At 41.6% G+C, this 17,686-nt stretch overlaps 1 protein-coding gene across 1 annotated transcript in view; it reads left to right on the forward strand.

Moving 5' to 3' along the window:
- prex1 (phosphatidylinositol-3,4,5-trisphosphate-dependent Rac exchange factor 1) overlaps positions 1–17,686 on the forward strand; it is a 178,841-nt gene that overhangs the window by 76,915 nt on the left and 84,240 nt on the right. Inside the window, exons 10-13 of the mRNA XM_079492023.1 lie at positions 2,724–2,730; positions 9,301–9,401; positions 14,875–14,978; positions 16,544–16,593. Coding sequence (XP_079348149.1) covers positions 2,724–2,730; positions 9,301–9,401; positions 14,875–14,978; positions 16,544–16,593 — 262 coding nt within the window. The remainder of the gene's footprint in view (positions 1–2,723; positions 2,731–9,300; positions 9,402–14,874; positions 14,979–16,543; positions 16,594–17,686) is intronic.

Raw genomic sequence — 17,686 nt, forward strand, 5'->3', positions numbered from 1 at the left:
AGTGATCCCACTGCCTTCTAGTCGTGGTGTGGACATGTTTACAGGGTCATCACCATAGTTCTATCATTCAGTGATCCACTGCCTTCTAGTCGTGGTGTGGACATGTTTACAGGGTCATCACCATAGTTCTATCATTCAGTGATCCCACTGCCTTCTAGTCGTGGTGTGGACATGTTTACAGGGTCATCACCATAGTTCTATCATTCAGTGATCCTACTGTCTTCTAGTTGTGGTGTGGACATGTTTACAGGGTCATCTATAGTTCTATCATTCAGTGATCCCACTGTCTTCTAGTTGTGGTGTGGACATGTTTACAGGGTCACCATCTATAGTTCTATCATTCAGTGATCCTACTGTCTTCTAGTTGTGGTGTGCAGGGATGGATTAACCCCCACAGGTGCCCCTGGGCCGGTAATCTTTGCAGGGCCCCTATAGCGCGCGTGCGTGCGACATTTTTTTGCGTGCGACATTTTTCAGTGTTTTTATCACCTTTTTGACCTAAATTTTACAAAATAAATGGCCAATGAAGGGCCCCAGGAGCCCATTTCAGGGCGTCAAACCTAGTACCTGACGGTCCAATTTCCCTGAAGGGCCCCTGGGCCACGGCCCCACTGGCCCAATGGCTAATTTGTCCCTGGTGGTGTGGACATGTTTACAGGGTCACCATCATAGTGTGAACGGCCCTCAGGGCGTGCTGAGCATCCTGTCTTCCTTCCTAGAATTTCTAAAGAAATTGGGGCGATATGCCTTTACATTTAAAGCTCTATCTGCCAAGAACAACCTTCCCAGTTCATCACAATCTATTACCTGCTTTCAGCTCTTTAATCCATCACTTGGTGTTTTTTGATCTTCAAATAACCTGCTCTTGATTCCAATTGTACTCGTCGACTGTGTGTGTGTGTGTGTGTGTGTGTGTGTGTGTGTGTGTGTGTGTGTGTGTGTGTGTGTGTGTGTGTGTGTGTGTGTGTGTGTGTGTGTGTGTGTGTGTGTGTGTGTGTGTGTGTGTGTGTGTGTGGGTGGTAGGGCATTCACTTCTAGTCATTTTTACTAGTCGACTAGTTGTTTAACTACCTATTATGTATAAAATAAATTAAAAAAATAAACTTTTTTTTTTTTTAATAAATATTTTTACATTGAAAAACTGTGTACATGGTGACTATAACTATAATCTACCTGATCTTGAGGCCTACAAAATCGGGAAAAAAATATATTTTTTTTTCTTATCAACTAGTCAACTAGTACCAACAAGGTTGACTAGTTGATTTACTAGTCGACTAGTAAACTAGTCGACTAGTTGCTTAATGCCCTAGCGCGCGGATGTATTTTATGTTGATGTTCTGTGCATGTGTGTTGTATACATGTAGGTAGAGCCATTATCCTTGTCATCATGTCTAGTATACCTCAGCCTGTATTCCAACCCCACTCACCATCTTCTGAATGCTGCTCAGACTATGTTTATTCTAGTTTACAGTCAACTCACCATCTTCTGAATGCTGCTCAGACTATGTTTATTCTAGTTTACAGTCACCTCACCATCTTCTGAATGCTGCTCAGACTATGTTTATTCTAGTTTACAGTCACCTCACCATCTTCTGAATGCTGCTCAGACTATGTTTATTCTAGTTTACAGTCACCTCACCATCTTCTGAATGCTGCTCAGACTATGTTTATTCTAGTTTACAGTCAACTCACCATCTTCTGAATGCTGCTCAGACTATGTTTATTCTAGTTTACAGTCACCTCACCATCTTCTGAATGCTGCTCAGACTATGTTTATTCTAGTTTACAGTCAACTCACCATCTTCTGAATGCTGCTCAGACTATGTTTATTCTAGTTTACAGTCAACTCACCATCTTCTGAATGCTGCTCAGACTATGTTTATTCTAGTTTACAGTCAACTCTGTCTTCCTCCTTTCTGGTGTTAACGGATTCTGATTCCATACATGCACCATAATGTGAATGGAGAGTCACTTCAATTGGCTCAGGCTCGGGCGGGGGGGTGGGGGTGACTTTGTTTTGAAAACAAGAGGGCTGGTTTTAGAATGTGTTGAGGATATAAACACAGAACATGATACTGGATTTCTGGCACAGAAGCTCTTTCTATTATCACTAACAAGTTAAACATGATCTCTTAATTAAAAAGAAAAAGTTACAAACCCATGCTTTGAATTAGGGATGTCCCGATACAGTTTTTTCGCTTCCGATCCGATCCCGATACCTCAATTTCTGTGTTAGCCGATACCGAATACAGATACCAGTGTAGTGATCTCATGTTGTGTTTATAGCTATATCTCGTGTTGTGTTTATAGCAGACTCCTCACTCAAACGTGCACTTGCAGTTTGGGCAACTCCAAAGCAAACTCCACATGCCCCAACATTTTATTTACCTGCCATAGTGTCAACCCCTTACCCCTGTGTGGGATCTGTGGTTAGACTGGCATATTTGCCGATACCGATATGACGCGATATGACAAATAAGGGCCGATCCGATACTTTTCCCGATACCGATACAGTATCCGGACATCTCTACTTTGAATGGTGGTGGGGATGCCGAATGAAATGGAATTAGCCACTTTCCTTAACCATGAGTATTTCAATGTAAACCAGGGCACACCTCTCTGTTTCACACAGGGATAGTAATCTAATGTAAACCAGGGCACACCTCTCTGTTTCACACAGGGATAGTAATCTAACTTAACAGCCATCTCCTTGTCCCTGCCAGATCTACTGTACGCCGTCCCATCTTCACTCCCTCCTTCCATCTCTCCTTTCTGTTGTCTTCTGACCTCTCAGCGGCTCCTTCCCTTCATTAAGTCTCCATTTCCTGCAGCCTGCATTAGCCGTTATTGGCCGTTCTGACTTGATGAGATTTTCAGCAAGCGTTGTTTGAGAGAATCCAAGAGACGGACGTGCTCCCCGTTGCACTGGATAGAGAGTGCCGTTTGACGCCATCATGTCCTCTAGATTGCATTTCCCCATTCAGTGTTTTGACATTGACCGTAATGCCTAGCCCATTTTGGGCGGGAACCCCTTTTGGTGTTAGCATTATGTTGTGCTTTAGCTATTGAAAAATAGCAGATCTACAAGCTATTTACACTAAGTACAGCAGCAGTTGAGTGCCTGTGTGACAGCCTGTGTCTGACATGGTGGCAAGGCTCACTGGCTCAGTGCTTCATGGTGACATGGTGGCAAGGCTCACTGGCTCAGTGCTTCATGGTGACATGGTGGCAAGGCTCACTGGCTCAGTGCTTCATGGTGACATGGTGGCAAGGCTCAGTGCTTCATGGTGACATGTGGAAATGCTCCTTTCACTTTTTCTTGTTTGGCAGTGACATGAACATAATACGACATGTTGTCTCGTGCAGTATTTGTAAGAAACTGTATTTCCAGTAGTGTATTAATGACTGACTCGGTAGTACAGTATAGATAAAATAAATGGCATAGTGATTTTCTAAAAAAAAGAAGAAAAAATATATATAATGAATTATCTATTTTTATGTTTTCTTTGTGGCTTTCGCCTTTTATTTTATATTTTTTATGGAGGGACAGAATGTAGGCTGACAGGAAATGGGGAGAGAGATGGGTGGGTGACATGCAGTAAAGGCCGTCGGGATCGGGAGTCGAACCCGCGGCACACTGCCAGACTGGATTACCAGCCAAGGTGCCTGGACTGCTGAGCCACGGCCCAGGCCAATGAATTATCTTTAAACATGTAGGCTGAGATCTACTAAAAGATGGACCGCATACACTTAAGTACACAACATTTATTGAAGACAGGGACAATCTGCTAATGGCTAGAAGTCAAAATGTGTCTGTTATGGTCCTTAAGTGAGTAATTAAGTAATTAAGTTAGCAATGAAGTCATTAAGAGTGTTTGCGGGCACTTATTTAATGAGAAACGGCTGTTATGGATGCTACTTCCACCAAGCTTTAACCCATCTTGAGCGGGAACCCCTTTTGGTGTTACATACATTATGTTATAATTTAGCTATTGAAAAATAGCAGATCTACAAGCTCATAGCGCGGCACCGAGTGCCGCGCTATGAACTTGTAGGTCTGCTATTTTTGAAAAATATGTACGTTCAAATGTGCCTCAAATCTTTCAGAAAATTGTCATGATTTAGAAGATTTTTTTTTAAATTTCATCGTCGGGCCTGAATGGGTTAAGTTTAATTTATTCTCCATTGCACTGTGGTGTCCCTTGTCAGCAAGCAACACACTGTTTACTACATATACTACAGAGTATAAATGAAGCCTCACCCTATGAAGGAGCAACACACTGTTTACTACATATACTACAGAGTATAAATGAAGCCTCACCCTATGAAGGAGCAACACACTGTTTACTACATATACTACAGAGTATAAATGAAGCCTCACCCTATGAAGGAGCAACACACTGTTTACTACATATACTACAGAGTATAAATGAAGCCTCACCCTATGAAGGAGCAACACACTGTTTACTACATATACTACAGAGTATAAATGAAGCCTCACCCTATGAAGGAGCAACACACTGTTTACTACATATACTACAGAGTATAAATGAAGCCTCACCCTATGAAGGAGCAACACACTGTTTACTACATATACTACAGAGTATAAATGAAGCCTCACCCTATGAAGGAGCAACACACTGTTTACTACATATACTACAGAGTATAAATGAAGCCTCACCCTATGAAGGAGCAACACACTGTTTACTACATATACTACAGAGTATAAATGAAGCCTCACCCTATGAAGGAGCATCTCTCTTTGTACTCTTTCTAACCCATTTAGGCCTGACGTCGAAATTAAAAAAATGTCTTCAAAATCCTGACAGTTTTCTGAAAAACCTTATGTTTCTGTATCAGTGGTGCTCAATATTTCACGTCAAGGACCCCAAAAATGATATGTATTTGGCCTCCGCCCGCCATCTGAAAATTATGTTGTTCCAGGGACCCCAACCCAGAAGCAAAGATTTGAGTTAAAATGTTCACTCTGTAATAATATATATTCAAAGATTTGAGGCACATTTTCACGATTTTTCAAAAATAACATTTACCATTTACCATTTACATAATCACATTCCGTGCTCAGCCAATCAAATCATCACTGTGGTAAACACAAACTCACAAAACTGGCCAATCAAATCATCACAAATGTGGTACACACATTTTGTACCAAAAGAGTGAAATGAAAATTCAGACTGTCAGGCTAATGATGAGCTGTAAATAAACACTGTCTGTCTATGTTACCGAGTTGTGTTGTAGGGGAGCAAATGTCTGTGTCAGGGGTTCTCAACCTGTGGGTTGCGACCCCTCGGGGGGTCGCCAAATTATTTTGGGGGGTCCCCAAATTATTTAAAAAAAATGTTTTTTCTTTTGCTGAATGGCTGGAAAATGGAAATGAAGAGTTTACATAGTAGGCCTACACATAGTACATGCATACACCTTCCCTAATGTGGTTTCAATATTTATTTATAGTGTATTGTCTCTATTATTAGTGTGGGCAACCAGACTATTGCAATTGTAACACTTTCTTTATTCCACTAGAGTAACCTTTTTTTTGATACACTACTCCTCCCACAGTTTTGGCGCCACAATGCGAAAATTTTAACCGTTTGTCGCAAAAAACATGATTTTTGGGGGCATAAATCCCCTCGAATTACTTACACATGCTCACAGGGGTGACGCGACATTGTAATTGGCTGGCAATATTAGTGGGAGGGGCCTATGTAAGCGACTGCGGCAACCACACTTTGCACTTTTTCAAAATTGCAACCTTTCCAGTTTATATTCATATTTGAATAGAAAAGAGAGGTCGCACACAATGCATCGCATCGCGACGCATTGTGAGCTTGTAGATCAGCTATTTTCAAATGGTCGAAATGTATATAGGGTTGAAGTGGTTACAGTAATGTATGTTTTTCTAATCAAAATGTAAATCTCCAAAGTAACTAGTAACTAAAGTTTTCAAATAATTGTAGTGGAGTAAAAGTACAAATGTTGGCTCTGAGATGTAGTGGAGTAGATGTAAATGTATTGGAAATTGGAATACAGTCAAGTAAAGTGCAAATACCTCAAAATTGTACTTAAGTACAGTATTTGAGTAAATGTACTTAGTTACTTTCCACCACTGGGTTAACGGCAGGAGGATGATTTAACAAAACGTCAACAAAGAGAGAAGTATATGACCAAGCTGTCCGTCTGATGACAAAAAAGATTACGAAAGAAAGGAGAGAGAAGTATGACTAAGACACAGAAGTGGTCAATGTTATCCTCAACTTCATATTGACATCTGTTGTCCAGATCATATCTCACACCAGGGCTGCAGGGCTGAATCATTCAGGCCGCGGTAGTCAAGTCATACACCCAGCCAGGCCACCCTATCCCTATACCCACACGCATGTACGTTTGGATTACAACAGAGCCATAGAGTATAGACAGAGTTGCGACATTGAGGGGGCAGAAAACGTGGTTCATGTACTCGCGCGAGCCCTCGACTACAATAGATTCTGTAAACTTCCGGTGTCCCTATTCGCCAATAGAAGTCTATGTAGAAGAGGACTGGCCCCATGAAGTGAACGGAGTTGTCGTAACTCTGTCTATACTTTATGGGCTCTGGATTACAAGTAGGGCTGCACGATATGGACAAAATTTCATATCTCTGTATTTATGCCAAATATTGCGATATCGATACGATATACGATATACGATATTACCGTTAAAATTTCATATTCTGCATTTTAAGTGTTGCAACACTTATACATACATGTGTGGGGATTGAAAAACCATAAAACCTGGGTGATCTACTGTATGCTATCAAATTGTATGTTTATTCACGCAGCATAGTACTGTACAGTATATGAATGATACATTCTCTGGCTGATTTTAGTTTCTACCCTTCTAAGGACCAGCTGAGACCCCAACTTTGAGAACCAATGGTGTAGTGACGGGTGGGAACCCCTTTTGGTGTTTTAAGAATTATGTTATACTTTAGCTATTGAAAAATAGCAGATCTGCAAGCTCATAGCGCGGCACCGAGTGCCGCGCTACGAGCTTGTAGGTCTGCTATTTTTGAAAAATCGAGAAAATGTGGTGCAAATCTTTGAATATATATTCTGTCAGCGATCGTTTTTAACTCAATCTTTGCTTCATGGGGGATCCCTGGAACAACATCTTTTCAGATGGGGGTCGGCGGCCAATTACATATATTTTTGGGGTCCTTGACATGAAAAACTTTAAGAACGACTGACATAGAAACATAGGCTTTTCAGAAAACTGTCAGGATTTAGAAGACATTTGCAGAAACGTCTTCAGGTCTAAATGGGTTAAGAGCGTACCGGACCGCATCTCCATGATATGATCTACTGCACCACGGATATGTCAACATGAATTCGAAATGAGTCATAGTTCTCTCTTTTTGTATCTTTTTGTCATCAGTTTCCTCCTTTAAGTGAAAGAAAAGTAGTGTCAAAATATCTTTTGTATATTCGGTTTCAAAACAGGCCGTATGCGGGTACACTATAGTTAGCCTGGCTAATAAGCCAGACTAATATCACACAACACTGTCGCGGTATATCAGTCTGGGCTGGCTCCACTTGGATTTCATTTCCCGGGGAACATTTTCTCTTTGACGCAATTGGTCAGAGCTACTGTCAGTCAAAAGTCTCAAGCATTGAACGTCACTGTACCAAAGCCCGCCTATATTGCATACCGTGTCCCGATTGGTCCGACCTGTTCTCTGCTGTAGGAAAGAGGCGTGCTACTGAGCCTCGCCAGACCGTAATCCGCTGGTAGGCAACTTTTTTTTGCCAACGGCTGATTCGGTCTGGTTTATTAACCAGGCTACACTATAGTAGCTTTTCGTGCTGGGGCCCTTTACTTTAGAATCATATGATAGACTGACTGATCAGCTGGTTATGTTCTTTCACCACTTTATTATTTGTATATGTAACAATACATAACATTATATGAGAGCCGCTATAATTAAGATTTCCAGGGTGAATGCCTCTGACTTAATTGGCCTAATTGTCTACAGTGCCACCCTGCTCTTTGGGCCCTGCAGGGCTTGTGCCCAGAATTTCCCATTCAGGAATCCAGCTCTGACGCATCCCCAAAGCTAGTTAGTGCAACCAGACTATTGTAATTGTAACACTTTATTATTATTATTATTATTATTATTATTATTATAATAATATAGACTATTGTAATTGTAACACTTTATTAGTGTGGTTGCCTATGGGCATTGAGAGACATTGCCAAAGCATTTACGGGGGTCCCCGGCCAAAAACGTTGAGAACCCCTGGTCTATGTTACCGTGTTGTGTTGTAGGGCTGCAACTGTCTATGTTACCGTTAACTTTTGGTCATTCCATCGTCTACTCAGTCTTATGTGAACACCCAGACAGTTTTTGAGTTACTTGATTCAGTATTTAGATATTTTAAATACATTTTAGCTGCCCCGCCCCCTCCCTATACAAACCCATTGTAACTTCTAACTCCATTTTAACCATGATAGATTCATCAAAAACACCCGTCCTTTTTGAGTGGTGCAAACCACTCCAACAACTGGCTTTGTACCCGTGTTTGTTCGTACCAAAAAAACGAGCATGGTTGCTATGGTTAGCAACTTGACCATTTGTGTACGTGTCCGTGCACAGGTGAGCATGGTTGCTATGGTTAGTGTGTGACGTCACTGACATAGCTGATCAGACTATATAAGACCTTGCACCACTCAGTTCACACGGGTGTGATTTTTTTCCTTCTAATACGTGAGGGGGCGTGGTTTTTCAATTACTGTTTTCATGTATTTTTGAGTGGTGCAACCACTCCCTTACGGACTTATGTGTGTGGGTTGCTGGCTGGGTGCCTGCCTGGCTGGCTGGGTATGAGCACGAAAACAGCATGGTTGTTTTTCACCACCTGTGCGCAACCTAACACACACACAAACACACGCGCACATATTAACTGTATATATGATGCTTTCGGGTGTGCCAGTACAGTACAGCACAGTAGAGGGACCGGCACACGGTAACTCTGTCATTTCTCAACCGTTTCGGACGCACCCTGGGTGCGTTCCTGTGGGTCTGGACCAGGCGAGCTATGAGTTTGTAGGTCTGCTATTTTTGAAAAATCAAAGAACGACTGACATAGAAACATAGCTTTTTCAGAAAACTGTCAGGATGTAGAAGACATTTTTTGAATCTGATCTCAGGTCAAAATGGGTTAACTGTTGCTGCACCCCTATTGTGTTTGTTATTGTTATTGTGTTGTGTATTTGACGGTGTTGTGTGCTGTGTTGTGTCTGCAGTGAGTTTGTGTCGTGGCTGATGGAGAGTGGGGAGATCAGCAAGCCTGACGAGGGTGTGAATCTGGGACAGGCCCTGTTGGAGAACGGCATCATCCACCACGGTGAGAGGAAGCATTCCATCCTACCAGTGATACTTTTCAATACAATGTCATTTAGTCACATAGGCTATTTTCAGTCATCTGAAAAGTTTTAGTTTAGACTAAATATCCAAAGATTTTATTCGACTAAATCTACAGTTTATTTTGTCGACAAAAGAATATTTTGGCGGGCCTTGATGGCGTCGTAATGGCTTATTTTACACTTGGTCGCATGCTGACAATAGGTGAAATAGAAGCTCACTTAGTTGCTAGTCATCATTGCTTGGTTTTTATTTCGTTTTTATTTGGTTTTCATCATTGAAAAAGGGTAGTCGTAGTCGACGAACATTTTGCGTCCTAGTTCTAGTCGACGAAATTAACACTCCATCCTCATCATCATCATTTTTAGACCGCGGTGGAGATCATGGATTTCACACAAAAAACTTTCTTTTTTGGCAGCTGAATGGCTGGAAAAATGGAAATTAAGAGTTTACATATAGTACACATATACACCTTCCCTAATGATTATATCTGGTTTCAGTATTTATTTATGTTGTATTCTGTATTGTCTCTATTATTAAGGTTATTGTAGCAGTCAAGTTATATTGTGGGTCGGGAGGGGGCGGGGCGGTGGTCCCGAGACACTGCCAAAGCATCTCCCTGGGGGTCCCCGGCCAAAAACGTTGAGAACCCCTGATCTACAGCAGTGCGTGCTCCGTCTATTTGTAAAGTACTCTGATTACCTCCAGAACACGTGCAAAGAAAGTGTGAGTGATATACCAGTCCTGCACGTCTACTTGAGTGCAAATGCAGTATTTGTCTTCATTTCAATCTCTTAAATCCCCTGCGATGACAAGGATGGCTTACACAGGCCTTTGACCTTATCCTTTAAGTATGTGTTTGTCATTTTCACAGCTTATTTGCACGCCCGGTATATTGGCAGCCATTTGGTTTACTGTAAATCTATGAGGCTTAATGCCATTTGGCATTCCTGCCATTTTTAAGTCTAGACTTGCTGTTTGTGTACATGTTATGAGGCTCTCTTTGCCTGCTCCTGCAGCTGGCTGCCGCCGCAGCCAAAATGCTTGTGTAATTCTTAGTCATTTTCCAGGCTTCATTCATTGGCAATATGTAGGAACTTGTCCTGGATCGTGGTTCATGTTTTGTGTTTTGTGTGTTTTAGCACTAGTTGAAAACATTGAAACATTGGTCCTGGCGCCTGTCCGTGTTTATATTAATGTGGTGCGTGTCACTGCAAGCGGTGGAAAGTAACTAAGTACATAAGTACATATAAGTTTTACTTTACCTGAGTATCTCCCCTTTTCAATACTTTATGCTACAGTACATCTCAGAGGCAAAATTTTTACTTTTTACTCTAATCATCGTCATAATTTTTCGACCGCGGTCGAGATCATGGATTTCACAATGCCACGCCAGACTTTTAGGTCCTTCATTGCCATCCCCATTTCCTGCCTACTAGGCATGTAACGATACACTCAACTCACGATACGATACGTATCACGATATGAGGTTCACGATACCATTTTTCACGATATTTTCAACACTCGATACACATCGTGGGGATATAATATCGATATATCGCGATATACGATATATCGTTACATGCCTACTGCCTACTGATGCATGTGTCCCTAGCGATGACATCAGGGAACGACAGTTTTCTACCTCTGGTCTGCTTTGAGGCAGGAATTCCAGAGAAGAAGAGAAGATATTAACCTCATTGTCAGCTCTGTAGCAGTGGCCCGGCAAACTGTGTTCTTCTGGATCGGACCAGTGAAGAAACACGGGGAAGGTTGCCGTATATTAGATTAGTCGATGGGTGGCTCTTCCAAGACAGATTTTGCTCTCTCATTAGAAGGCGACTGTGGCTCAGGAGGTAGAGCAGGTCGTCCAATGATCCATGGGTCGGCGGTTCGAATCCCGGCTCCTCCTGTCTACATGTCGAAGTGTCCTTGGGCAAGACACTGAACCCCAAATTGCTCCCGATGTGCTGGTTGGTACCTTGCATGGCTTCCGCCGCAATCGGTGTATGCATGGGTGAATGTAATGCACAATCTATGTAAAGCGCCTTGGATAAAGGCGCTATATAAATGCACCATTTACCATTTTATTTTATCTAACCGTTTAATAACCGTCTAATAGAGCGTGCCTGCTTGCTCTGGGGATGAATTGAATCTTGACCACCAGGTCAAATTCATGTCAGATCCTGTGTCTAGGAGGTGATATGTACATGACCTTTGACACAATCTAAATGTCTCAATAGATAAATACCTTTTATTGTCAACATACATAAAATGCATAATTGAACAAAATTTTGTTCCACTAGCTTACAAACTACTCTTAGTTCAAAGAATGCTAAAAAATATTACACTAGTAAAATCACCAGTAAAATCATAGTCAGTTTATAAAGAGACAGAGTCCTCAGCAGCATATAGAGAAACGTCGGGGTGTATTGCACTTGTGGGGGAAGTGTTACATAGCTTTTAGTATATTTTGATACCAATATTTCTGTACTTTTACTCAAGTATGATATTCAGGACTTTTACTTGTAAGTAACAGAGTGGTATTGCTACTTTTACTTAACCCATTTAGGCCTGACGTCGAAATTAAAAAAATGTATTTTTAAAAATGTATTTTTTTCTGAAAAACCTCATGTTTCTATATCAGTGGTTCTCATTATTTCATGTCAAGGACCCCAAAAATGATATGCCTCCGACCCCCATCTGAAAATAAGTTGTTCCAGGGACACCCCAGAAGCAAAGATTTGAGTTAAAAACGCTGAAAGAATATGTATACACAAAGATTTCAGGCACATTTTCACGATTTATCAAAAATAGCAGACCTACAAGCTCGTAGCGCGCCACTCGGTGGCGCGCTACGAGCTTGTAGGTCTGCTATTTTTCAATAGCTAAAGCATAACATAATGCTAACACCAAAAGGGGTTCCCGCCCAAAATGGGTTAAGTAAATATTGGAGTACTTCTTCAAGTTGAAACATTGAATTGGTCCTGGCATCTGTCTGTGTGTTTAATGATGTTGTGCCACTGACTGCTACCTAGAAATCAGCCTTTCAACACTCGTAAACGAGGTATGCGTGAACTAAATAGGTACACACTAAATTAGTGTTAAAGTTGCAATGTGGCATTTATTTTAATGACTAAAATGTTATTTGAACCAATAATGGTTTGATTGATTGATTGAAAATTGTAATAACAGTTTGCAGAATTACAGTACATTTCAAGCACAAACTCAATACAAAGGCTGTTAACTGTGAGTGGACGACCCAATTAAGCATTACACTTGTTTACAACAGGGTCCACCATGTTCAATTCATCAAAACATTTAGAGACGTACAAATAGACACTTCTATATAGACAAAGAACAGAACAGGAATTCATCATAATGGAGGTAAAAAGGGAAAAGAAACATATACAGTGAGGGGAAAAGGGGGGTGGGGGGGGGATTCAGATTTGACGGGGGCCAATACATTAATACATTAATAACTAATCTAGTGTGGTGGTTGGAGGTGGTCTCCCTGCTGTTCCCTGGTGTTGGGAAGGACCACCCTGGTGTTGGGAAGGACCACCTACTGGTTGTACTTGTAGTACTGCCTGAAGCTCATAGTGTGATATCTCCCCCTGGACAAGCGGAGATTCCATCTTGAATGAGCGCTAGATGTTTGCGCTCTCCTGGGGCAGGACGTAAAACATGGATTGCAGCTTTATCCCATTTTGGGTGGGAACCCCTTTTGGTGTTAGCATTATGTTATGCTTTAGCTATTGAAAAATAGCAGATCTACAAGCTCATAGCGCGCCACCGAGTGGCGCGCTACGAGCTTGTAGGTCTGCTATTTTTGAAAAATCGAAGAACCACTGACATAGAAACATAGCTTTTTCAGAAAACTGTCAGGATGTAGAAGACATTTTTAGAATCTGATCTCAGGTCAAAATGGGTTAAAGGGGAGTGGCGCATAAGCTGTTTTCTTACTGTATGAAGACACGTATCCATTCGTCACTGTAAAAAAAAAAACATGGCGAGCGTTCCATAAGGAATTAGCGGATTTACCGTCCGCGCGGATCAAATGCTAGAACACTTATTCAATCGCGCAATAGTTTTTTGGTTCCATCTGTTCTAGATGATATGACAGGTTAGTCCATGGAGTGTTGTTGCTGCAACTCTTATAGGACCAGCGCCCTATACATTTATTATTATTTTATGGTCAACAGTAATTTTGTAAAAAAGAAATTCCCCTTTAACTCTGGCCTCGAAAGACAAAATAAGCCACTCGTTTTGAGTCTGTGTGCGTGGATAAAAAGATTATGTATAACGCAGAGTTTTGTTTTTTAAATTAATATTTTATTATCATTACAATAGTGTTTTGTCAATTAACCCATTTTGGGCGCATTATGTTATGCTTTAGCTATTGAAAAATAGCAGATCTACAAGCTCATAGCGCGCCACCGGTCAGGTCAAGAGAATCGGTGGTATAATGAAATGTCTGACCTAGGCTCTGTCCCACTCTGTGCTGACATGTGTGTCTCGTTGTGGTGTTTCAGTGTCAGACAAGCACCAGTTCATGTGTGTCTCGTTGTGGTGTTTCAGTGTCGGACAAGCACCAGTTCATGTGTGTCTCGTTGTGGTGTTTCAGTGTCAAAACAAGCACCAGTTCATGTGTGTCTCGTTGTGGTGTTTCAGTGTCCGACAAGCACCAGTTCATGTGTGTCTCGTTGTGGTGTTTCAGTGTCCGACAAGCACCAGTTCATGTGTGTCTCGTTGTGGTGTTTCAGTGTCCGACAAGCACCAGTTCATGTGTGTCTCGTTGTGGTGTTTCAGTGTCCGACAAGCACCAGTTCATGTGTGTCTCGTTGTGGTGTTTCAGTGTCAAAACAAGCACCAGTTCATGTGTGTCTCGTTGTGGTGTTTCAGTGTCAGACAAGCACCAGTTCATGTGTGTCTCGTTGTGGTGTTTCAGTGTCAGACAAGCACCAGTTCATGTGTGTCTCGTTGTGGTGTTTCAGTGTCAGACAAGCACCAGTTCATGTGTGTCTCGTTGTGGTGTTTCAGTGTCCGACAAGCACCAGTTCATGTGTGTCTCGTTGTGGTGTTTCAGTGTCAGACAAGCACCAGTTCATGTGTGTCTCGTTGTGGTGTTTCAGTGTCAGACAAGCACCAGTTCATGTGTGTCTCGTTGTGGTGTTTCAGTGTCAGACAAGCACCAGTTCATGTGTGTCTCGTTGTGGTGTTTCAGTGTCAGACAAGCACCAGTTCATGTGTGTCTCGTTGTGGTGTTTCAGTGTCCGACAAGCACCAGTTCATGTGTGTCTCGTTGTGGTGTTTCAGTGTCCGACAAGCACCAGTTCATGTGTGTCTCGTTGTGGTGTTTCAGTGTCCGACAAGCACCAATTTCATGTGTCTCGTTGTGGTGTTTCAGTGTCCGACAAGCACCAGTTCATGTGTGTCTCGTTGTGGTGTTTCAGTGTCCGACAAGCACCAGTTCAAGAACGAGCAGGTTCTGTACCGGTTCCGCTACGATGACGGCACCTACAAGGCCCGCAGTGAGATGGAGGACATCATGTCAAAGGTCAGACACCTCCTGTCACTAGCAGTGTTGTTTTTGGCAGCAAATTTTGATTTTAGTTTTAGTCTCTTGAATAGTTTTCATTTAGTTTCAGTCACATTTTAGTCACTTGGAATGTTTTAGTGTTAAGTCTAGTTTTAGTCGACTAAATATCATAAGACTTTAGTCTACTAAATCTACAGTTGATTTAGTCGAACAAAATGTATTTTGGCGGGCCTTGATGCCGTCGTAATGACTGTTTGTTTCACTTGCTGAAAATAGCCGATCTACAAGCTCACAACGCGTCGCAGCGTGACGTTGTGAGCTTGTAGAAAGTCTATTTTCAGCATGCGACTAACTGTAAAATGACTTATACTGGATCTCTTGTCCACTAGTCCCTTCCTAACATTTTAGTCTAAGTTTGTATTTGTTGACGAAATTGTCAGTATATTTAGTCTTAGTTTTAGTCATCATAGCTTAGTTTTCATTTAGTTTCCATTTAGTTTTCGTCAGTGGAAAAAGGTAGTCGATTATTTTGTGTCGACTAAATCAACACTGGCCTCAGGTCAAGTAAAAGTGCTTCTACTTGTTCCACGGTTTATAAATGATGCCTCAGACCTCATTCACACGTACCAAACACCAATCAAGCAATTGTTTGGTCTTTTTTTTTTTTTTTTTTTGGGCCACCACAATGCTTTTCCAATGGGAGTCACATGGTTTGACCAAACATTTTTGTTTGAGGGGGGAGGGGCAGAACACCACCAGCAATCAGCAATCAAACACAAATGTTTGATCAAACCATGTGACTCCCATTGGAAAAGCATTGTGGTGGCCCAAAAAAACAAAAAAAAACGACCAAACATTTGCTTGATGGTGTTTGGTACGTGTGAATGAGGCCTTAGGCTTTAGTAAGGGCATTTTATCAGGTATTTGACCAATCTGGGAACTAAATCGTTACCAAGAAATGTCTTCACCAATGTGTTTCTAAAGGTGTCTAATAACATATACTAAAAGTTTGAAATTCAACTCCTGTGGGAAATTGAGTTATTAGCATAATATGTGACCATACCCTTAACATCCTATATAAGGCAAAAAAGTCCAAATTTCATCATTCTTTAAGTAGCATGTGACATATGAAACTAGGGGGTTTTCATGATTCTGAATCCATTCCATCCAATTAGTTTTGCACAAAAACACTCCTTGGGCTAAATTAGGCCATATCCACTTGACCAAATATGCTGACCACATCACGGCTATGGCCGTTTTCCTCCCAAGGAGTGTTTTTTGTGCAAAACTAATGCTTGGAATGGATTCAGAATCATGAAAACCCCCTAGTTTCATATGTCACATGCTACTTAAAGAATGATGAAATTTGGACTTTTTTGCCTTATATAGGATGTTAAGGGTATGGTCACATATTATGCTAATAACTCAATTTCCCACGGGAGTTGAATTTCAAACTTTTAGTACATGTTATTAGACACCTTTAGAAACACATTGGTGAACAAATTTCTTGGTAACGATTTAGTTCCCAGATTTTCATAGATTTCTCTTACTACTTTACAAGTTTACATTGTGTTCTCTCACAGGGGGTTCGGATCTACTGCCGCCTGCACAGCCTGCACGCTCCCATCATCAAGTATGTTCCCTTTTCCTGTCTGCATTTATCTTCATCCTTCCTGTTATGTAGTGCCACATACAGTACTACGCCATTTTACTTTTACATACAGTATCTTGCGTCACATTTATTCTTTATTTTTTGAAAAGTTTTGCCTTTAAAGGAGCATTCAGTGATTTGGGTGATTTGGAAAACCACCCAGTCCGCCCCGGTAACAAAATGTGCACATGCACGCTCTACAGTGGGGGGAAGTGCAACAGGCCAACAGCACGTGCACCAAGGCCCGCCCCCACTCGATCATGATTGGAGGAAGGCCCCTCTCATCCTGATTGGATGAAGGCTTTGCCACCCGCCACCAAAACTGTAACTAGGGTTTTTTGACCCCAGGCGCTCACTGGGGACAGGGAGGAACTCCTTATATGGTCAGCACACTCTATAGTAGGGAGGATTATCCAGAAAAAAATAAAAAAGAAGTGATATTTGAATTAAGTAAAATCACTGAATATACCTTTAAAGACATGCCCAAATTAAACACTATATATTCTTCATTGACTGGGGTCCCTCAGGGCTCTACCCCTTCCCCACTCATTCTTCCTATATACTGTACATACCAAAACTCTAAAATAGCCGCTCTACAAGCCATGGCTCATTGTGGTCTTGCATAATATCTGCTATTTCTTCAGAATGTACGCCCCCCAGAAGATGATCTCTCATAATGGTTCGAAATAAGGACATATCGATCGGCCGCATAATTGCCGTTACCGATGTCGTCCAAAAGGTTCAATAATGGCAGTTAATAAATAATGATGGGTTGGGCTCTGCTGGTGACTCACATCGTGTGACTCCATCAGAACACAGTAGTAGTAGATTGTTAATTTAACGCACCGCTGACCCTGTTTTTGGTTGACTAGGGTTCATGCTGCTCATTGCACTCTGATCTTGAACTGTGTGAGTCACTAAATGAACAGTGAACTGTGCGAGCCTTCTCCTGCCTTTGTTCAAAGTTTGTTTGTTGATCAAGTCTAAAGGCCTGACTCACACCTTTGCATCTAGCATACAACATTGTTAGATGTTAGATCTTGCCCCAATGCATTTCCAATGGAAGTCACATGGT

Source organism: Electrona antarctica (assembly GCF_951216825.1).
Source record: "Electrona antarctica genome assembly, chromosome: 2".
Lineage (NCBI taxonomy): Eukaryota > Metazoa > Chordata > Actinopteri > Myctophiformes > Myctophidae > Electrona > Electrona antarctica.